Source organism: Pocillopora verrucosa, chromosome 3, assembly GCF_036669915.1.
Source record: "Pocillopora verrucosa isolate sample1 chromosome 3, ASM3666991v2, whole genome shotgun sequence".
NCBI classification, from domain to species: Eukaryota; Metazoa; Cnidaria; class Anthozoa; order Scleractinia; family Pocilloporidae; genus Pocillopora; species Pocillopora verrucosa.
The window spans coordinates 25,917,796-25,939,753 of NC_089314.1; the positions used below are offsets into that span (position 1 = coordinate 25,917,796).

At 35.8% G+C, this 21,958-nt stretch overlaps 3 protein-coding genes across 4 annotated transcripts; 2 read left to right on the plus strand and 1 right to left on the minus strand.

The window, feature by feature from the left end:
• Positions 1 to 18: 18 nt before the first annotated feature.
• LOC131777137 (ubiquitin-conjugating enzyme E2Q-like protein 1) lies at positions 19 to 2,923 on the plus strand. Its single transcript, XM_059093366.2, has one exon. The coding sequence runs from the start codon at positions 237 to 239 to the stop codon at positions 981 to 983; it is 747 nt and encodes a 248-aa protein (XP_058949349.1). The 5' UTR covers positions 19 to 236; the 3' UTR covers positions 984 to 2,923.
• A 2,666-nt stretch (positions 2,924 to 5,589) lies between these two features.
• Positions 5,590 to 14,906, plus strand: LOC131777139 (protein phosphatase 1 regulatory subunit 16A). 2 transcript variants are annotated; one of them, XM_066164691.1, is made up of 10 exons: positions 5,590 to 6,027; positions 6,139 to 6,209; positions 7,671 to 7,923; positions 8,410 to 8,534; positions 8,929 to 9,055; positions 9,587 to 9,661; positions 9,746 to 9,857; positions 10,298 to 10,406; positions 10,902 to 11,721; positions 12,247 to 14,906. In XM_066164691.1, exons 1-10 carry the CDS (start codon positions 5,790 to 5,792, stop codon positions 12,531 to 12,533), a joined length of 2,217 nt encoding a protein of 738 aa, XP_066020788.1. In that variant the 5' UTR covers positions 5,590 to 5,789; the 3' UTR covers positions 12,534 to 14,906. The 2 variants fall into 2 exon arrangements, with proteins under 2 accessions (XP_066020788.1, XP_066020787.1); XM_066164690.1 differs by having other exon boundaries at positions 5,591 to 6,027; positions 10,899 to 11,721.
• A 298-nt stretch (positions 14,907 to 15,204) lies between these two features.
• Positions 15,205 to 21,540, minus strand: LOC131777136 (probable tRNA N6-adenosine threonylcarbamoyltransferase). Its single transcript, XM_059093365.2, is given in 14 exon segments — positions 15,205 to 15,957; positions 16,329 to 16,342; positions 16,344 to 16,428; positions 16,820 to 16,868; positions 17,344 to 17,370; positions 17,974 to 18,030; positions 18,471 to 18,504; positions 18,756 to 18,821; positions 18,989 to 19,067; positions 19,235 to 19,284; positions 20,205 to 20,476; positions 21,053 to 21,111; positions 21,201 to 21,261; positions 21,355 to 21,540. Coding segments are annotated over 14 exon segments (1,014 nt in total). The 5' UTR covers positions 21,470 to 21,540; the 3' UTR covers positions 15,205 to 15,911.
• Between the last annotated feature and the right edge of the window lie 418 nt (positions 21,541 to 21,958).

Below are 21,958 nucleotides of genomic sequence, written 5' to 3' on the forward strand. Positions count from 1 at the left end.
TCATCACGATGTTTATTGTTGACGAGGTCAGGGGACTTTGACGATGTATTTGGTGTCTTTACTTTTGTGTTTATTTTTAATGTCGCAACAGGAATCGATTAGATTTTAGCTCGGGAGGGAAGTACAGCTCAGGATTGCTTACTCAGTTATATAACTGTTTTATTCCGAGCGCGTATAATTGTCAGCAACGGGTATTTGTTTTGCCCTCTTCGAATTTTACTTGCGGACTTCTCAAAATGGCGTCCGTTTTTCGAAAACTGGTTAGACGTGAATCCCGCAACGGAGAAGGTAGCGATAAGAGTGGGTGTAAAACAAAGGGAAACTCGGACCTCAAGAGCGAAAGAAAGGATGGGGAATTTAGCAATCAAACTCAAGAAAGCAGTACAGAAACAAGACACCTAAATTCTTTGCCGGCGAAAACCGCAGGGAGTAATGGTGTGAAAACAAGCGATGTGAATGAAATGTCTTCCTCTCATGCTCAAAGGGTTCGAGCAAAGCGACTCATGAAAGAATTTCATGATGTAACTGTGCGTTGTGACAACAAATTATTTTCAGCAGAACTTGTGGAGGATAATCTTTACGAATGGAACGTGAAATTATACAAAATCGACACAGATAGTTTGTTATATAGGGATATGGTTGAAACTGGAACCAAGTTCATTCTATTGAATATTACATTTCCCGATAATTTTCCCTTTGCGCCTCCGTTTATGCGAGTTTCTGCGCCGCGAATCGAAGGAGGCTTCGTTTTAGACGGTGGAGCGATTTGTATGGAGCTATTGACTCCCAAAGGATGGAGTAGTGCTTATACTGTTGAGGCTATAGTGTTACAGTTCTCTGCTGCCGTTGTGAAAGGTCAAGGACGAATCGACCGATCAACCAAAAAGGCATTCTCTAAGAAAGAGGCAGAATCTGCTTATAAACGATTAGTGAAGACGCACGAGAAATATGGCTGGGTAACACCACCGAAATCAGAAGGTTAGAGCTGTAAGAAATGTTGTTGTCAATCCGGTGGAGGTATTTCCAGTGGATCCTACTGAATCAAGACCGGCTTATTTTCAATTCGCAGAATTTCTAAATCGATATTGTGGTTCGCTGGTCAGCAACAAACATTCTGCATCAGGCTGATTCTAAATGAAGTTTGCACTCATTGAATCACTCAGAATTAAGAGATTGTCAATTGGATAATTTTTTTTCGGAGATTCAGAAATTATTTTATTTTTGAATAACACATCACTTAGTGGTAAATGCTGAAAAACAGTAAAATCATGTTTCATTTACTTATTTCAAACTTACTTGTGCCTCCTGCCACATCACATTTTCTAGTCAGGTCTTAAGTAGTTTTTTGGACAAGTTCTATTCAAGAGAAAGTGGATCAATTGGAAATTCAATCATGGAAAAGGTATTGATGGAAAGTTCTGTTAACTATAGGCCTCTTTTTCTCCTTATAGCACAACCTTTTTAATGTGTACTCAATAAAATAATGTATAAAGTTATACCCTAGTAAAAATTAAAAAAATGAATGGGCAAAATTTTCCTATTGAAAAGCAACCAGCAGATAATTTGTAAATATGCCACTGCATTTCAGTCACAATTCCTTTTTTTTGTTAGTTGTTGTGCTATAGAAGCAGTAATTTGATTCACACAGCACTCTGTAATGTTCCTTTTCGTATTAGGAAAATGTGTTGTGTTTTGTTAAATCCCTTAAAAATTAAACTGATGTCAAATTAGACAAAATATCAACTACAAAGCTATAAAAAATAATAAATGCATTTGGCTTTCATTGTGGTATGGAGAAGTTAATGCAAACATTACATTGCCACCTGCACCAAAGAATACAATGGCTTTATGAACTGCTTCTTTTTTTTTTTACATCATCAAGTAAAATAGAAATCACTGCAGAAACTCTGTAAAGTAACAAAATCAATTTTCAGAAGCATAAACCACATGACACTGCATTAAGTGTTGTAAGTTATATTGGAAGGGTATTTTTTATAGTCAGATGTGTCATCAGATGTGTCAACAGATGTAATTACCATGTTTCATTCTGATAAGCCAGTGCAAGAACAGGGGAACCATTAGCAGTGTTAATTGTTTGGTATGAATGCTCTGGAAAGTCTTTGTAATTCAAATGTATTTCCATTGGAAAAGCTCTTACTAGCAATTCCATTCAACTTTTTTTTTCTTTTTACATAGGTATGGTTACTCTTAATGAGTGGTGTGAAAAAATGTCTTCTGGGAATGGAGTAAACACATTTTATTATCAATTAAATATTAAACAAAATTCAAAATCTTTTTAAAGGAAATAATTGCTTTTGCAAATTTAGAAATCTATCCTCAAATTTTCAAGTTTTTCATTTGAAATCCTTGTTCACCTCAACCATTCTTGCCTACACTCATTCTTTTAAAATTTTTCTTGCCTTACTGGAGATTTCCTTCTTGTTAAACTACTATTTTAAGGGTTTTCATTTATTGAAGGAAATTTTCTGTAGCTGTGTAGCATGAAAATTTTGCAGGTTGTCCTAGATTTGCAAAAAATTTGTTCTCACAAATTGAAATACTATGAAATGTTTGTGTTGCCAGTCCAGTGTAGAACTTTGCATGTAAACCAGGTAGCGCTTGGTATTCAAAATTGGACTTAGGAAACTATCTGTCTATGAATCCACTATGAACATTTAGTTCCCCACAAAATAACTAGATAATTTTGAAAAAAAGAACTTATAATAATTCTTTCTTTGGAATCTCCTCCCTGAATTTAAAACTGAAAAATCCATTCCCAGCTGAATTTTCAGTCTTCTTGAACTATAAAAATTTGTGGCTGTAAAGGACCTGAAAAATTACCACTCTGCAAAATTAACTTAAGTCAATTTCATGCATCGTGGTTCACTTAATAGACCAATAAACTCAAAATTTTTATACTTCAGCAAGACAGTTCCTTTAAGATTGCTTCTAGAAGTAATGAGATGTTGACCATTCATTCTTGAATGTAAAAAGAAACTCCAAACGAAAATGTCTAGTGAGTAATTTGCATTGTAATTTCTTTCCATTATTTTTTACGTTAAGCTACAATTATTACGATTGTCGCAAGTTTCCGTTCATTTTCTAGTCAGACTCTTGGGAACCAAATGAAGGAATTGATTTTAAATCACTGTTAATCTCTATATATTGTGGTTAATATTGCCGTTAATCACTACAAAAATTATGACGATCCAAGAGTAACCTTTGTTCCATCTCGTCAGTTAACACTCTTGCCTTGTAGTACTTCTTTCTAATGTCATACGCAACACAAGTATGGAAATTGACCCTTGCAAAATTTTCTGGCAGCTGGGTGAACTAATGTCGTATTAGTAATGAGAGATTAGACAACTTCAAAATGAGCCAACCCTTAGCTAGTAGTGGTCTGCCTCAATTAAAAAAAAAACATACTAAACCTTATTGAACCTTTTGGATATTGATTATGCGTATACTAGCCATTGCAAGGCTCTTAGTGAGTAATTACAAGAGGAAAGTGGAAACGCGAAAAAAGGCAGGATTAAAAGGATCGAAATGTCGCGATCTACATCACACGTGACTACATCGTGAGACAAACGAAAAACTTCGCTTTTAAGGCAGGATTAATTAGGCAGCTGATTCTCTCGTCTCCACTGACTGAATTTCGTTTTTTACCTCAATTATTTAAAAGATAAGTAAACTATGATGAAATTTGAATAATATTTTGAAGTTTCACATGTAACATTGATGGAATTGCAGAGTTCCAGGACACCTAGCTTTTTAGTGGCCTCTCTCTTTCCATACTTCCTGATGCCTCGAATGTGAGATTTGTATAGCTTACTTGGGCGTAGTCTTCTTTTGCAGGGTTTGTGTTGAGACAGGCATTAACTCGTGGTGTATTCTTCCCTTCCTGGGTACTAGAATCGTCAGTGAATGAATTGCATGTATCTTCATCACGACTCAGTCTATTAATCCTTTGGGGAAATTGGTGAAAACGTTCCGGATCGGTGCCCCTTCTTTGGAAAAAGGAAACCAACACACTGCTTTGTAAGATCTTCGGTGGAAGTTTGATCAAAGTTTTAACGTAACTTTCTATGTCCGATTTCCGTTCTTCTGCAAGAGCTAAGTCACTTTTCCTGAAGATTTTTCTCCCTAAAAGAAAAGTAATAATATCTATTTTATTAAAATGCTCCAACAAATCCAATTCACCGGTAGCTCCCTTCGCGACAAAGTTTCAATATGTCACGCATTGTCCATAAAGTCACTTCCAATTAAACATTTATTATTGTACCTTAGAGTAGTTCCACACGCGTGAGCACTGGTTGCATTAAAGCGTGAAAGGGAATAATTAACCTTAAAAAGTCAATTTCCCTTGAAATGGCTAATTTTTGAGAGTTTCACCCCCCAGTTTGTGTCAAGTGAAAACATCTCCGTGTTGTCTCGGAGCCTGCATTGGTAGCCTTAAGTTAGTCATCAAGTGAGTGGCTCCCTAAGGGTCAACAGGTATTCCGGCCCAAAGTTAACTGTTCAGTCATCATCTTAGTGTTATATAGTCGGAAATAATGCGATATGTGCTATCAAAATGTGTGGCTTCATGTGATGCTCATATGTGTAGACCAACCAAACAGCTCCGTGCTCTAAACACCGATTTCAATTTTGAGCACCCTCCCTATGCCACGAAAACGAGCAGTGAAACCCCTTTTTGCTGCTCAGCTGCCTTTATGTTTCAGCCGCACCTGGGAGGTAGGGAATAATCCTTGCAAATCCTCTAACAGAGCCAGCTTCCTCAGGAAAAGAGTCCAATAACCTGCATTGAAACTCAAAGAAATCATTGTAGCTCCGCCAAATGTCACAACTCGAGCCGTCGGACCAATCCACGTAAAAAACAAACGCGTATTGTTTCTTTTTACTTCCAACCAAGCGTTCTTTGATTGAATCGAGTTCTGCCCCAGTGACATATATCATTGCTATACCTATCGTTTTCGTCGTTCAAAAAGTCTGTAATAGCAGGATGTTATTTCTTCTCTCAGCCAACTGATCTTTGAAAATATGGTTTGGTTTTTTTCAGTCACACAATTGTTGTAACGCAAGTTGCTCGCGGGTTTAACAGCTTCCGGTTAAAACCTTAGGAAGGAAGTCACCGTTTTGTGTCATATTTTTTTTGAGAACCTTATCTGTGATTAGCAGACAGTGTCACTTTCCTAGGAAATGAGAAATGTTATAGGCAGACTTCGGTGAGATTTACGGACATTCTTTTTGAAGAGTTTTTTTTTTCCAGAAATATCAATTATAGAGCGTTTCGTCGATAAACACCAAAATTATCCTCTAAATGGGTTTCTAAAATATGGAATAAAAACTTTAAGAGTTAAGTGAAAGTAAAAACTCTGAGATTCAAAGATAGATTTTACTTCGTATAGGCATTACCTCTGAAATCATTGTGAGGGTTAAACATCATAAAATCTGACATGCACAGAAATATCTCGAATATTTAACCGGAGATTGTTAGGAACCCAACAGGAAGCAACAAAAAAACCGGAAGTAGCTGTGAGACGTAATTGCGAATTGCCGTCATCCTCTCTCCTTATATGGGAAGCGGAATACATTATGGTGGCTCGCCTCTAAACTAAATACAAGATTTGCATAAACTTTCCAGACAACACACTTCTTTTGAAAGGTCGCAGAAATTCTCGGACGGATTTAGCAAACACGGAGGAGATCAATGGCTAAAATGTTACTGTAATAAAACGCTGTGATTTTCCGCGAGGATTTAATTTCGGTGTTGTCACACGCGCGTTGTAATGGCGGATCATTTAGAACTTGTGGGTGAAATTCCGAAGGTCGAGAAACTTTCCGTGCAAGATCGCCTAGAGCTCGCAAAGAAGCGACGATCCCAACAACTGAGACGATGGGAAAGAGAGAAAGATGAAGAATTTGGTCCGCCACCGCCTAAAAAGAGACCTCAACGAGCAAAACCAGTGAAATTCGAACCTAGAATTATTCTGTTGGAAGCCGCTTCACGAGGTGATTGCGATGAAGGTTGGTACAGTCTAGCTTTTGCACCGTGAAGTTTTGTTTGTCGATGGTAGTTATGTCTTCAGACTCTCCATATATATTGGGATTTTTAGATTATTGATGTTTCTCATCCAGTGAAAAAGATGCTTGATTATGGAGTTGACCCAAACTTGGCAAATGACGACGGACTTACTGCTTTACATCAAGTAAGTGTTTATAAGGTTCCATGCACGATCTATCGTTATAAATATGCAGCTCTAATACCGAGAAAATCTTGTTTAGAAGCTTTGGAACTTGATTGGGTGCAACATTTGACAACTAATCTCCAAACTGGGTCTGTGTTTATTTTTGTTCAGTATCAGAAAATTGGTGTTTGTTTTACAATTGAGCTAAATCATGTTGGAACATAACATTCAGTTGAAATTAATTTTCCCTGTCGATATTGATAACTTAGAGTTTTTCTGTTTTCTTTTGTATACTATCTTGACTTGAAATCTAGAGTACAATTTTTTTTCTTGAAATGTACAAGTGAATTAATGAATTTACCTGGACTTTTTTGGTAAATATGACGCACGAGCGAGATGGCATGAAATTGATTCACCTAAGCGAAGCAAAAAGCAATTTTATTCCTCTTAAAACATGATAAAATCATTCTTAGTCGGGGTTTCCGGTCGGTGGCTCGTGGGATTAGCGTAATTTTAATTTCTAATTACATTGCGACGACTTTTAAAAGTATTATTCAGATTAAATTTGGATATTTGGCTGATTGACGTAAAAAGTAACCGCGACAAATTACTGAGTCATGGCTTTTTCGTTAATTTTTTCTCTCAGTTTACAATATTATTGAAATTCTAGAGTCAAACCACTATTTTGTTGGAAATATCAAATCATTTTTGCTTAGTGGTGCTTTTTTCCGTTACAAAAAACGTCTCGCATAGATTTCTAATCATGAAGCTAGTTCATGTGTTCATTCTCAGCTGGAATTTCATCTGTTAATTTGTTTGCTTAGTAGGCCGGTCTGGAGATGTTTACATAAGAAAATGTAATTTTACAAAGTTCTTCTTTCAGTGTCGACTAGATTAGAACTCTTGATATTTTTTTGCAATAAGAAACCCTACGAAATATGACCTTTAATTCAGGGTTTCTTGAATTGGCTTTTTTTATTTAAAATTTTTCTTGCATTGCTGAAAGAAATTCGCCTTAATTATAATTGGTTCAAACGGCTTGGTGATATCTCAACAATTTTACGTTTGTACTTAGACAGAGGTGATAATAACCCATCAAAAGCACGAAGTAAATGAAATATGTGCACCTTTAGGTTTTTTGTATTGTTTTGTGTTCTTAAGTTGGGTGTAGTACTCAAGAATCAAAGGAAGGTCTAAAATTGAGGTCAAACCAGAGATCAGAAAGTGACAGTTTTTGTTTGTTTTGTCAAAATACTTACTCAACCCTCCAGCTCTTTGGAAAATAGAAATGATTTTAACAAAATTCAATTGATGTTTCTTGTTTTGATTTACAAGTACTTGATTGATGGCCCATTTATTCAATATAGGTAAAAAAAGGGACTTTTCTAAGTAGTTTGATTTAAAAAACAAAAAGTAGTTGGAAGTCTCAGTGAAATTAATCACTGTCTGTATTGTGATTGATTTTTTTTGTAATTTTGCAAGGCGTGTATTGATGAATGTGATGAGATAGCAGAACTTCTTGTGGGTTATGGTGCCAATATTGATGCAGAGGACCGTGAATTGTGGACACCTTTGCATGCTTCAGCTGCATGTGAAAACTATTCAATGGTCCAGTATTTAGTGGAAAATGGTGCTGACGTTGTTGCTATCAATGCTGATGGAAACTTGCCAGTTGATTTGGTTGAAGAAGATGATGACCTGAAGAATTTCTTACATGAAGAGATGAACAAATATGGTGAGCCACTTTTTGTAAATAACTAAACAAAAACATGAACTGCCCTTTTAGTCATATAATATTTGATTGACAAACTACTCATAGATTCCAAAAAAAGATTTCTTTAGATGACAAACCTTAAAATAAGAAAATTTTTGTGCACAAAGTAGATGGCAAAAATGTTCTGACAGCTGGCAATATCCCACTGCCTACTGATGACAATCCTGAACTTTTCAAAGACTGGGCCTGAACATAGTAAAGTTTTGATTGACACCGCACATGAGTGCAGCAATGCATGTCACTTTTGAGGGTGTGTTCTTTTTCTTAGAAAATATGTAAGAAAATAAAAAACAGGTTTGTTTATAGAAAGAAAACCTGTAATTGTGACATAGTCCACTAAACTTCTATTGCCATGGAGGCATTCCCAAAAATTAAGAAATTTTGAGTTAATATTTACAGGACTTTTCCACAAGTTCAATAGTGTGGCTCACTTTATCATGATTTCAGGTTTCAATGAAGATAAGATCAATGAACTTGCTATTTTAAGAGAGACACGAATGCTTGAAGATATTAAAGATGCAGTTGAAAAGAAAAGAGACTTGGAAATCAAGGATATGCAAGGTGCAACAGCGGTAAGTTTTTAACATTGAATTCTCACTGAAATAACCTGTGTTTCCTGTTTAGATTAAACTTTTGTTACACAAGTAGGTAATGTCTTACTCTGTTAAAAAAATTTTTTCCTTTTTAAATTAGTTACAAGAATTTAGTGTTTGATCAAGAGAACAACATCCACTCAACAAGCTTGGGTATTCTCATTACCTGTTTGCTGGATAATGTATGGATGTTATCGGGAGAAGTAAAAGGTTAATCACTTCTGAGAGTTTAAGAGAACAGCCCCACCTGGACAATTTAACAGAGCAATTGACTGTGAATCTGTTTAGCTCAAATCATTTACTTTGACATGACCATTCTTACTCATAGTGATTATTTTGTAATCTATGTCATAATAATTCAGTGTTCTTTCAGTTACATATTGCAGCAGCTAATGCCTATGAGGAAGTTTTAGAATTCTTACTTGAGAATGATGCAGATGTAGATGTTGTGGACAAGGATGGGTGGAAACCTATTCATGCTGCAGCCTGCTGGGGAAATGTAAATATTTTGATTTCTTCTTGTTAGACACATTAATTGAAAGCTTTTTTTTTTCTCATCAGTTAGCAACTGACTCATGTTTGAGCCCAGGCTCATCGAGATTTGAAGCACATGAGAAGTTGGAGAGCACCAAAGATGCATAAAAGTGTGACTGAGACCAATTCTTATTTCTAGTGAATTATCCCCAAAATTTCCAAGGTGCTTCATACACTGTGTCTTGATAAGAACACAATGAAAATTTGTGGGCAGATTGATGACCATTTACAGGGTTGTTACTAAATGATGGTTAGTGGCAAATTTTCTGAATGAAAAAGTGGTGATTGCAGGCTGGTTTTTTGGCTGGTTAGCACCTGGTTAATTACAACAGGTACTTTGGAGATTACACACTTACAATCATTCTATATGGAATGCTATCTTTGAGTTTTCTCACTTGAAACTTCAGTTGGCAGCCTAATTTCTGAGCTACAACCCTGTAGTTGTTAATGCACAACAGCTGATATTGAATTCCTATGTTTATATTACCTCTACAGGAAAAAAGCAATTGAACTACTTGTAGAGCATGGATCTGATCTTGAAAGCAGAACACCTTATGGTGAAGCTCCGTTAGGTTAGCAACATACTGGTTGTAATTTTGCTTTTTTTTCATTCTTTATTTGTGTTCATGGTCTAATTTGCAATCTGCTCTCCATAGATTTATGTGACGATGCTGACGTGCGGCAGTTCATCATTGATCTCAAGGGAAAAATGAAGACGAACAAGTTTAAAGTGAAGAATAACAGGAGAAAAAGGAATAACTCAAGATCGTAAGTCGTAGTACAGGGAAGGGTGTTTCTTCACATTTTAAAACAGGCAGCAAGAAGCTGAAAGGATGTTGTGAGCAAAGTATTTTGATCACAAGTAATTATGAAATAATTATGTATTTCAAATGAGTTTTTAGGTGGTAAGAAAAACATTAAAACACTCTCTTTAAATGTAAACTGATTGTAAACTGATTGTAAACTCTCCACATCTGGCTGCTACATATTTTCCTTGTACCTTAGTGACAATAACTTTGTATTAGATCAAGGTAAAACTTCTACCTGATAAGTTTGAGTATTCTCATTGCCTGTTTGCTGGATAATATATGGATATTGTATGGAGAAGTTGCATGGTTATCACCTCTGGGAGTTAGGGGTTTAATATACTTTCACATGATCATTTTCTGTTAAAATTAACATTGTCAATACTTTCTCTTGTTTTGTAGGTTGTCTGTTAAACGTTCCAGTCTTAAAGAAAAAATTTCCATTTCCCAGAGTGAAGCTAAGGCAGAGGCAATTCTTAGACAACACCCTGAACTGGCTTTCCTCATCGCGGTAATGCAGCTTAGTTTATTAAAAGAAAAATGAGAACAAAATTAGAGCAGAGTCAAGGTGATGATGGTTTAGGCTGATTGTGCCACTGTGAACTATTAGAAACACAGACAGCCTTACAGATTGAAATAATTGGTTGTGTCAACTCAGTTGATAAAACCAAATTGTGTTTTAAACACCCTCCTCCATTGCAGCACAACAGTTTCTTAATAAGAAACTTACCCCTTTTAGACAGAATGAAAGTCACAAACCTATGAACCCTTTAATATCTGAGAGTGACTAGTATATTAATTGTTATTACAGTATTATGGCTAAATGAAAAATTTAAGTAGTGCAAGTAAAGGGAATGTCAACTTAAGAAGAACTTGATTAATAACAAAATCTCCTTGCCAGTCCCATAGGAAATGTATTTAGAACAGTAAGAAGAACATGCTGTTTGATGGTAGTGTGTGTGGTGTTATAGTTCATGACATAAATTTGGTTCTTTTTTATCAGAAGGACAAGAAGACAGATGATGGACCAAATCAATTGGATCTAAGTGTAGAAGATCCTACTTTGCCTAAAGAAGAATCTCCTCTACCTGCAAGACCACAGATTGAGGAGAAAAGTGCTGTTACTAATGAGAAAGAGGTCTCTGAAAATTCTACAGCAATGAGATACCAAAGAACTTCAGAAGTCAAGGAGACAATTGTGACAAATACTGTCAATGGGAAAGTTTTAGAACAAGGAAATAATGAAAAGAAGAACAAATCTCTTGTTAGCACAGCAAATAACAATGAACAATTCAACAAGGAAAGATCTAGAGAACCTCTTCCAAAAGAGAGAGAGGTCATTGTGCCTAGACAGGGCACTGATACAACAAACATTCAATATAAGAGCCAAAATGATACAAAAGAGCATGTATTGCAGGGTAAAACAAACTCTAGGTCCTCAGAGAAAATAGAGGTTCCATCACAGATACCTTCGGGTCGTCGTCAACTTCCTGCAGATCCAAGAGTACAACAAGCTACAAAAGATACAAAGGTGGTTAATAGTAATCATGCTAGTCAAGGAGTTGTGGCGTCTAAGGCAGACAGGACTCCTGTAAATATGTCTTCTTCAGAGCTTAGTTCCAACTCCAATTCAACAGCACAGTCTGTCGCATCAGTGCCTAAGTCTACAAAGACACGAGCTGCGCCTCCAGTGCCAAGATCTTCTGGAAGTACAGGTAGTAGGAACCAAGTGCCATTATCTGACACATCAGGTTACCCAGAGTCATTTTCCAAAAGGAAGTCAAGAGATTCTCGAGAGATTTCAGATACTGCTTTGCAACAGTTAGGTAGGTTCATACATAGGTTCCATGCTTTCTGAAAGTCGCTTGGCTTACAGCCAAATAAAGATGGTAATTACCATTCCTGTTTACAATTTAGCGATCTCATGTCTGATATGGTTTCTCTTCTAAACTTAACCCTGTAACTCCCAAGATCTCATTAGTAATTTTCCTTACTGTTTGCCATATAGTTCCTGTGATGCTAGTTTGGAAAATTTGGTGTTGAATCAACCAATGATCCCTTAGTTAATATTTTTCACTATTCTCATCACTTGTCTGCTTGATATTGTATTGATATTGTAAGGAGAAATTCTGTCTTGGTCACTCATGGGAGTAAAAGAGTTAATAGCATTCCAGAATTATGTGCAGTCTGTTCAGTTTTTCCGAGTTTGATGGTTAATCAAATTGTTCCAAGTCGTAGAGAATTTTTCACAAGATGTCAAACATTTCATTAATTTCAACTGTTGAGACATCATTATGCAGATCTAAAAAATGTACTAATTAAGATGGTTTTGTGTCCATTTTTTTGTTCAGCAAAGGATATCAAGGAGTCCAAAGTTATTTCACCATCAGATGTCAAACTATCTTCTGATGCTAAGAATGCCAGTTACACACCCAAACCAGAGACACCCCAACCACAACAGCAGAACAATACTCCAGCAACACTTAATGTCTCACCTGAAACAGCTCCAACAAGGAAAATATCTGACACAAACAATGTAACTAATTACATTGTAGAAGAACCCAGGCGTAAATTTAAACAACCTGCAGGTGCTATAGAAGTGGAAGATCATAAAAAGTCCTGTTGTGTTATCATTTAACACTCCAAGATGGCAATGAAGCACTGCAACATCACAATTACTTGATTGTGTTCTTATGACAATGTCTTGGCTGCCAATTGAAAGTAGGTGTCATAGCAGTATTTGAGGCAGTCATTATTGAGATAGGCCTCACAGCTTGGAGCACTAAGATGTGAGATAAATTTTCAGCAATTGCTGGGTAGAAAAGGCCTTTAGGTTTTCAGGAAAAATGGACTACTTTTAAAAAAGACTGGGAAAAGTGCAGGTTCTGTATAGTTACTTAGTATACACCACAATTGTCGAGCAGAAACTCCTTGTAGCATCCACAATCAATCTGCGCACACAATCTTTTGTAAGTACAACGAAAAATATGCATGCATTAACTACATCAATGAAAACATCAAACACATTTAATATTATGGTTGCACACACTGACTTTTTGCAATGGACTTGATTGCTACAGCTGCAATCCTGCTAAGCTACTCTAGAAAAAGCATGTGTTGAGATATTGCTACTTGGTTTAGACATCTCCGGGCAAACCATCAAGAAAAGAAGAACTACAAATTAGCACTGAGTAGCTATGAATACATTATTCAAGGAGATTCATGGAAAATTGGCATGGAAGACAAATGTAAAATACTATTTTTGCTAGTTTATTTCTCTTTCATAAATCTTCCCATTTTGGAGATGTCAATTTTTTTTTGGGTAATTGCAATTAGGTAATCAAGAGTAGTAAAATGTCATTGTACATCTGAGGACAGGATTTCATCATGAACATAAAAAAGGCAAAATGATTTGGATGAAAAATTTAAATACAATAAACAAGTGCATCTTGCAACTCATGCAGACTTTTACTTGCCAGATAGGTGTACTTCACTTGCACATTTTAATTTTTTTACAAAACTTCCAGCCTCTTGGGTTGGTTTGTCTTTCAGTTTGTTATCCATATTGGATTAATTTCTATGTTCTTAAGTATTTTATTGTTAATAGTGAAAGAATTAATTTATGAGTCAGAGCACATATTGTCTTATTAATATAAGAAAAGCAGGGGTGGAAAAGGTTCACTCGGCTGTAGAAGTTTCCTTATTTGTCCTTTCCCTTTGATGTAGACATTTGTAAACTTTTGTTGAGGAACACCAAATTTGACTGAAAAGGACAAAATATATTTAATACTTTTTATACTGTAAGAGTTACCTATTGGAAACAAACAAAAATGTTTAACCCTGTCACTCCTAATATCTCATTTGAAATTCTCCTTACTCTCTGCCATACATTCCCTATCATTTTAGGATTGAGAATTTGGTCATGGGATCAACTCATTGTCCCCTTATTGATATTTTTCTATGTTCTCATCACTTGTTTGCTTAATTTTGTATTGATGTTGTAAGGAGAAATTATCCATTGGTCATTCATGGGAGCTAAAGGGTTAACATTAGATGCAGTTTCCTCTTCTTTATCTTTTTGTGCCATTTGAGACATATTTTCATAGCATGTTTTAAAGTCAATTGGTTTGGAATAGTGTCTTGAGAAAAATTAGGTAACTACAGAGTTAGGTTTTGATATTTTAGCACAAGTAGAAGGGAGGAAAGCGGTGTACTGACTTCTCATGTTGTCACGTAAAGAAGAGCCTCCATTTGGCTTGAAAAATGCACATATATCTTTCTGCAGATACCATTTGTTCCAAGATACAAACACTTTTTCGAGAGCAAAGTTTGAGGAAAAGTCAGCTTTGAGAAACAGATCTAAATTTCTAAGGACAAATATACAAGGATATTTTTAAACCAAATGGAGGCTATTGTATTCATTGTCCTTCAAATATTTTTGCAAGGTGTGGGGAAAAATAATTACAAGCAGCTTTAATACTGTTTACAGCATCAGATGTTCACTTTTCAGCATTCTCTAGTTACTGTATGACTTAGTGAACAAAAATGTCACTTCTTCTAACAACCACATAAGGCTCTCATCTTGAATTAAATTTTTAATGAAGACTTATGGGACATAAGGTTTGGAAATTGGGGAATATCACTCAAGGTTTTTCTTTGGATATTCCCCAGTTTTAGCTGAGGCATATGGGGTTACGTGATGTGCACAAATATTTGATGGATTATAAATTGTGATAACTGTTGCTGGGGTCACTTTGGCAAAATAGATCAATCTGATTATAAGAAACAAGCCTTGAATTTTGTCATAATTCTGTCATTTCTTCTTGCTTTGTTTCTAAGCAGTAGGTTAGTTGGATCAGTGTTTCATGTAGTATCATTGGTTACTTTTGTTTAAGTTGGGACCATGGTAACAGAGGTGGCTCTGTGAAATGAGCAAAAGATAGAGAGAAAATAATTCATTTGTATTTTCAAGTTATTCATGTTGTAGAGAATAAAATTAGAGATTTTTTGACATTGGAATGGTGACTGTTTCAGAAGGCTGCCAGCCTGGGAACTTGATGGAACCTTGCATGGTTAAAACAACTTGACAAGTTTTGCTCCTTTTTTACAGAATCATGAGCAGTCAATGTTAGTCTCTCCCAGCCCACGACCATTCTTTGATCTTTATGCCTAATCCTTCCTTTCTGCCGTTTTTTAACCTTGTAAATCTGTTGTTTGACAGTCTACTTCTAATCTATGCAATTTTCAACCCCCCCTCAAAATCAATGAACCCACCCTCTTCTATCTCATAAACATTTCAACTAAACATTTACTTATCATATCAGAAAATTCTTTATTGACATTTTAAGAACATTCTAAGAGTCTGATTGTTTTGCCATATGTTTTAACCCTAAAACTCCCATGAGGGATTAACATGTAGCTTCTCCCTATAACATCAAAACGTTTTCAAGCAAACGGGTAATGAGAATACTCAAAACTTATCGAGTAAAATTTTTTATCTTGATCTAACACCAAATTCTTGAAACTAGTTTACAAGGAAATGAACAGCAGTCAAGGAGGGGGGGGGGTGGGGTGGGGGTTAGGAAGAATTACCAATCAGATCATGAGAGTTTTAAGGGCTAATTGGAATCTTTCAAAAATGTTGCCACTGGCAAATTACAATCTCTGCCCTCTCTTTTACACACCAAGCAGTGAACTGTACTTATCATGAGTTTTTTCAGATAATTTACAAATCTTTTCAGTCAAATCTTTCCTTAAAGGAAGATGGCAGGAAAGAAAGGTTTGATGCACTATCTCCACTGATCACACCCTGGAAATAATTATGCAACTTGCCTCTCACATGCTGCTGAGATCAGCAATGTTGGAACGTATGTGTAAACACTCTAGGAAAGATGGCAAATTGGTTGAGTTTGAGTGTTATGGAGGAATTTAATTTCCTTCTTCATGCCTATAGTACTTCATACAGTGCAGAGATACATGTATAAGACTGCGTTATGCCAACATGTGTTACTGTGAGTTAGCTGTCATCTCTCCATGTCACTTCAACTTCATCTGTTCTGTACCTGTTGAGTCAAGTCATTGCAAAAAATTCCAACTGAGAATATTGACTTAGTCAAACATTGAGTTTCAAAGATCTTTGGGAAACAGTAAGTGTTTCATTTAAAAACATGACCTTTAAAAGAAGAAAGAAATGGGGGCGGGATGTCAAATCTTGTGATCACAAATATGGGAGGTCACAAAAAAAGGAACCAAGTTGAATACCATTTTTCATGGAGCAATCAGAGATAATGATTCAACTGGAAATCAATTTTGCAGAACTCTCCTCTTCTTTACTTAATCATGAGCTCGCACTTTGTGGGTTTGAATAACAACTAATGTCTTTTTAAGACTCATCAAACAACAACTATGTGGACCCTGCCCTTTTAGCACGTACCTCTGTGTACATGTGGGTTTCCTCTAACGGGAGTGACCCACCCAGAACGGAACATCTCCCACCCGCTTGTGCTATCATTAACCCCTTGTCTATACAGAACCTGAAAAAGTAAAGAAAGTCCAGCTTAGCTATTACAAACTTGGCTGGTTTATACTCTGTGCTATTTAAAACAAAGCCTTTTTCCACAGACCTAAAATCAGCACCACTTTTCCCAACTTGTCACAAACAGAATACTTCAGATTAGAACTGCTACACATTTTCTTTTAAATTAGTGACAGCAATTTTGTGTTAGATCAAGATAACAACTTCTAACCAATAAGTTTGAGTATTCTTGTTACCTGTTAGCAGGATAATGTCAGGATATTATAGGCAGAAGTTTCAAGCTAATCCCTTTTGGGAGTTGAAGGGTTAAGAACTTTCAATTGTCCATTGGCTCAGTTATGAAATACATGTATTTAGTAAATGATTCCTCATGTAATCCAAAATATTACCTTTCATCAGTAGCATAAAGTTTAGCTCCCCTTTCTTTAGCCATCACACCTGACATAAATCAATAAATCATTGTCATCATTCTGATGAAACAACCATTAATGATAAGAATTTGAACTAAGACCAATGGTCTAGTACACAAAAGGGAAGTCGTACAGTGTAACCCTTATGCCCTAACATCAGTATCTACATTCTCAATACTCTTATCTATGAATTTCCTTTGGTACTAACAAGGAGAATTCACTTACAACCAAAGCTTCTAAGGTTGGTGATCATTTCCTTTATTCCCATTATCTTAATGAATAATTCAGTGGTATTATTGTAAGGAGAAATTAGATGCTGGTCACTCTTAGGGTTTAAAAAGTTAACAGTCATCAGAGAAACTTTACAACTTTCCTTTGGGGTATACCATCACTCCATCATGGGAATATTCTGGCTTGTCCTGCACAGATTGTACCTAATTTTACCCAATTAAATAAACTGTAAAACAGATAAATTGCCAGTGCTTGTGACCATCTGAACTTACCCATCATTTCTTGTAATCTCTTGTTGCCTGCATGAACAGAAGAAAAGTATAAGCACCACTTAAAAATTATCATAATTAAACTATATCTGTTCCAGTACCACATGCCCTAGGTGTATATTTAACAACAAAAACATTATGGTAAATCTGTTTGGTAATAAATCACAGATGATGTCAAAATGTGGAAAGAACCAAGAAAAGTGGCACACCTATGGCAACAAAGAATCTATTTGTTTCATATCATAAAAAAACAAAATGTTGTTGATAGTGACATCTATCTGCATGTCTGTCCTCCAACAGATCATTCATGTAGGTAAACACAAATCAAAATGTTTGTGTAATTCAACTTATCATATCATGTCTGATGAAAACATTGTTAAAATGATGTGAGCTATCACTTAGAGTCAGATTTGTGTCTATGTTCATTTTCTAAACAAAAGAATGAATCCTGATACTCAAGTTCAATGGATTAAAGCAGATTGTACATTTGGGTATGCATTTACTTGATACAATATATAATATATATTATACATATATAAAGGAAAACTCAGATTCAAAGAAAATGCAGAAAATACTTTCAGATCAGATGTTCTCATAGCAATCAATAAATTGCAAGACACAAATACCACTTACATCCCACTCCACCAACAATAAGAACCTCACTGGACCCACAGTGAGCCATTGCTCTTTCTGAAAAATTAAAAGTTATAAAACAGGCAAACTATGCTTTACTGACTTAAATTCTGACAGAAATGCCATGTTCATTACTAAACTAATAACAAATTGCTAAGTCTTAATAGCATAGCTTCTTCATGGTTCCTTCTTCTTAGACCTAACTTTTGATGGTCAGTTGTTTAAGATCTCTGTTTCCTTTAATCTTTGTCACATTTCAGTCTCTCTCTATTGCAAATTACCAAATTGAATGAGACTAATACTTCATGGTTTCCCATACATTGAACTGAAAGGTAATTGTCTATTAAGTAACAGGTGGAGTGAATGATTTAAAATCACTTGGACATAGACTAAAGAAGAATTGATGAATTTGCCTCTTCTCTGAATCTCAACTTATTCTTTTTATGCCAAAACATAAATACTATTAGTGAACAATCAATTGTAAATTATCAATTCACCTGTTGTTTCAATGAGCATGGCAAAAACTGTTTCCTGAGGAAAAAATGAGTTAACACTAAGATTACTCTCATATAAGTTTCTCTGTTTCACGAATGTGTTTTTGAGAAATCAAAGGCAAAAAATTGACTGGCATCTAGTTTCTCCTTACAACATCACCCCTGACTTGAGAATTAAGGTCTAAGCATTTCATTGAGTTAAAACAACTTCTAATCCCACAAGTTTGTTGTTTAACTTAGTGTTGTTACTTGTGTTCCTAGGCCTCATTGTCAGTTTATCTCCCTTACCTGAAGAGAGAAGCACAAATCCTCTGGAGTACATTCTCCTGATTCAAGTAACTTGGGTGCCATACTCTAACACAAAACACAAAAAAGTATCACCGACAGTTACAGTTAAGTTAGCATTCAGACAGTATCTCTAATAAGATCAATATGCCTCAACAAGTTAGGAAAATTGATGAATAGCAGTTAGTGAGAAACAGACTTGAAATTAAACGCAACATTCATAAAAACAGACGTACTTCAATGTATGATAAAATTCCTGAAAATGATACATCCATTCCCTTCACTGTGTAAGGTAATTCAATAAGCTTTTTTCCCCTGAAAAAAAGAATTGAGCTTAACATTACTATGAAGGACCTAAAACAAAGGTGAAAACAACTTAAACAAGTTTTAAAAAAAACTCATATTGAACTGACATTCATTGTAAACTTCAACACATACATCTTCTGCTTCTGTACTTCAAGTTTCTATAAATCAAGGTTCACCTCTTTGCCATTTGTTCTATGTTGTATCCTGGGCTTGGATCATTTGAAAGCTGAAACATAAGATGAATAAGTTTTCTAACTCAATGATGACACACACTGGTTTTGGACTATTTAATTTCTAATCATGGCCATGATTAACCTTGGATAATAACTGATTTATAGTATGGCATTTAATTTTTATATGATGTGATGCTCTTAAAGACTTAATTATTGATTCCACTGCTGTTAAATTAAAACTGACCAAAAAGTGATTTTCCTTCTAACTGTGCGGTAAAGTTCCTTGAGAGTTATGAAATACGTAAACTAGCCACACAATTTTTTATTCCTGCGGAATCAAAGCAGAATATGTTGTACAGGCAAGATCACAGGAGTCCTAAGCTCACAACTTGAGAAAAAGCAAATTATCAATTTGTGCAGCATCCCTGTATCCAGTCTGGCCATGAAGAGCATAGCCAGAGAGAAGCGAACTTGGAAATACTGGTAGAAAACTATTGTTTTCAGCATAATGCTTGGGGAGTTTTGGTATTGAGACATGTCCCAGGGTGTAATAATCTTAAATCGTAAACTTTGGGGGAGAAAATGCTAATCGGGAGGATTTTCCGGATGCAAACCACTTCCATGTGGACAACAGTTGAAATTGTAGTGTGCAGCCTTGACTTTGTCTTTTAACAGGAATAGTGATGGGAAAGTAAGCTTAAAATGGCAGAGAATACCAGAAACCACAATGGACACATATGATTCCTTATTATGTGTTCAAATTCTCAACGGTTCCTCTCTTAACTTAACACCACCTCGCTCAATGTGTGACCCTTTCATGAATTTTAAAATTCACGAAAAAATTGTTTGCTTTCTCTCGAGAAGTGAGCTTGGGGTGCCTGTGGCAAGAGGAGCTTGGATAGTCACTTAGAATACAGAATTCACTACATCTTTCCTACAATTGAAACCAGCCATACAATGACAAAATTTTTACCTTAAGGACTCTTGCAAATCTATCCAAACAGTTCCCAACAGCAATATCAATGGTTTCTCCAAAAATACGATATCGTCGCTCCAAGTATGCAATCACTTGAGTGTTTCCACCACTGACGTAAAGAACAGTAGGATTGACAGCACCTGTTACTAGCCGTCCCATCTCAATGTGCCCTATGCAATGGTTAACAGCCACCATAGGCTTTTTCCAAAGTTGTGCAACTGTTCTTGCAACAACTGCTACAGACACCAAAGGTGCACCCATGCCTGGACCTTAAATGAACACCAAATGATTAACATTAACCCTTTCCAACCTACCATCAGTATGTATATTCTCCATACTATTCCTCTTACACTTTCAAATGTGCAGACAAGGAAAATTTGTTTTACAATCAAAAGCTTTTTGAGTCGGTGGTCATTTCCTTTATTCTTGTGACATTACCAAGTGATTAAGAGTGATATTGAAATAAGAAGCTGGTCAAAATCTTAGGGGTCAAACAGTCAATAAAATTTAATCTAATTAAAACTATATTATGAGCTAGAAATTTCTATTACATGATAGTTGAAGAGAGTGAAGTATAAAAATCAATAGAAAATGATTTAATTGATTTTGTCTAAATCTAATATTTGTCCAACTTTTGTTTCTGTTTACAACCTCACACTTTTAGGCTACTCACTCCGCTGACTAAGCCAAACAGCTTAGAGTTAGAGCATTTGAGTTAGATTTCTTACTACGTTTCCATATTTACTAAAGAAGACCTTTGTTAACTCTGGTCAAGACTTCTACTTCGACTCCGTATGATGATCTTCTTTAAGAATATTTAGGGCAACATATTTATGACAGCTCACCTTTAGTGTAACAGACACAATCTATGTCCTGAGGTTTGATGTTGGCCTCTTTTAAAGATCTAAATGTAAAACACAACCTTAGCTATAGAGCAGGACCTACTGAACTCTTAACTACAAACTGCATGTTTTAGAGACCAATTCTCTGTACCTTCTTAATATATCAATGATATTTTCTCGGTGATGCTTCGCCGTGTCTCTTGGTAAGAACCCTAAATTGAGATATAGAGTAGTTGAGGTCAGATAAAGGAAGAACAAACGATAAAAGTAAAACTTTACCGCGTGCTCGGTTCATGCAGACCTACCTTGTCCAGGTGGAGTGATGTAAGTTGTTCGTACATTCGAAAGAACAACGCCATCTCTTACAATACCAATGCCTAGCTTATTTGCACTCCCTTCGAACCCAATAGCTATCGTCATGATGGTACTATCACTATCTACTATACCCTCACAGCTTCATCCGTCCCCAAATCGCCATCTTGCTTTTTAGTACCCAGTACTTTTATACCCAGATAGTTTTTACCCAGATAGTATCCAGTCTTCTTTTCTTTTTTTTTTTTAACATCAGCGGAAAGATTATCGGTGTAGTGGTGTACGTATGTGGGTGGGTGGGGTGGTCGGGGATGCTTAATTGTTCTGTGAATTATTGCCTTGTAAAATACTTCCAAACCTCTCTTGAAAACGACCCTTGCTTCACTAATAATAATGTCTAATTTCTCCGGGGGACAAGTGAGGAGTGTATAAATTTGTAAATTTTACTTGTTGTGACAAAATCAAACGAGGAAAGGAGCCCTGACAAGGAGTAAAAAAAGTAATGTCATTTCTATCATCTACCATTCTCTAGATCAGCTATCTTTCCACATTTTTATTTGCAATAGATTTTTCCTTTCTGAACATAAAGTCAAGGTT

Bases quoted from the DNA above. Each gene is read 5' to 3' on its own strand.
- LOC131777139 (XM_066164690.1), top strand. From the start codon at position 5,790: ATGGCGGATCATTTAGAACTTGTGGGTGAAATTCCGAAGGTCGAGAAA. The intron at 8,535-8,928 runs GTAAGTTTTTAA...GTGTTCTTTCAG, and splicing joins ATATGCAAGGTGCAACAGCG to TTACATATTGCAGCAGCTAA. The intron at 9,662-9,745 runs GTTAGCAACATA...TGCTCTCCATAG, and splicing joins TTATGGTGAAGCTCCGTTAG to ATTTATGTGACGATGCTGAC.
- LOC131777137 (XM_059093366.2), top strand. From the start codon at position 237: ATGGCGTCCGTTTTTCGAAAACTGGTTAGACGTGAATCCCGCAACGGA.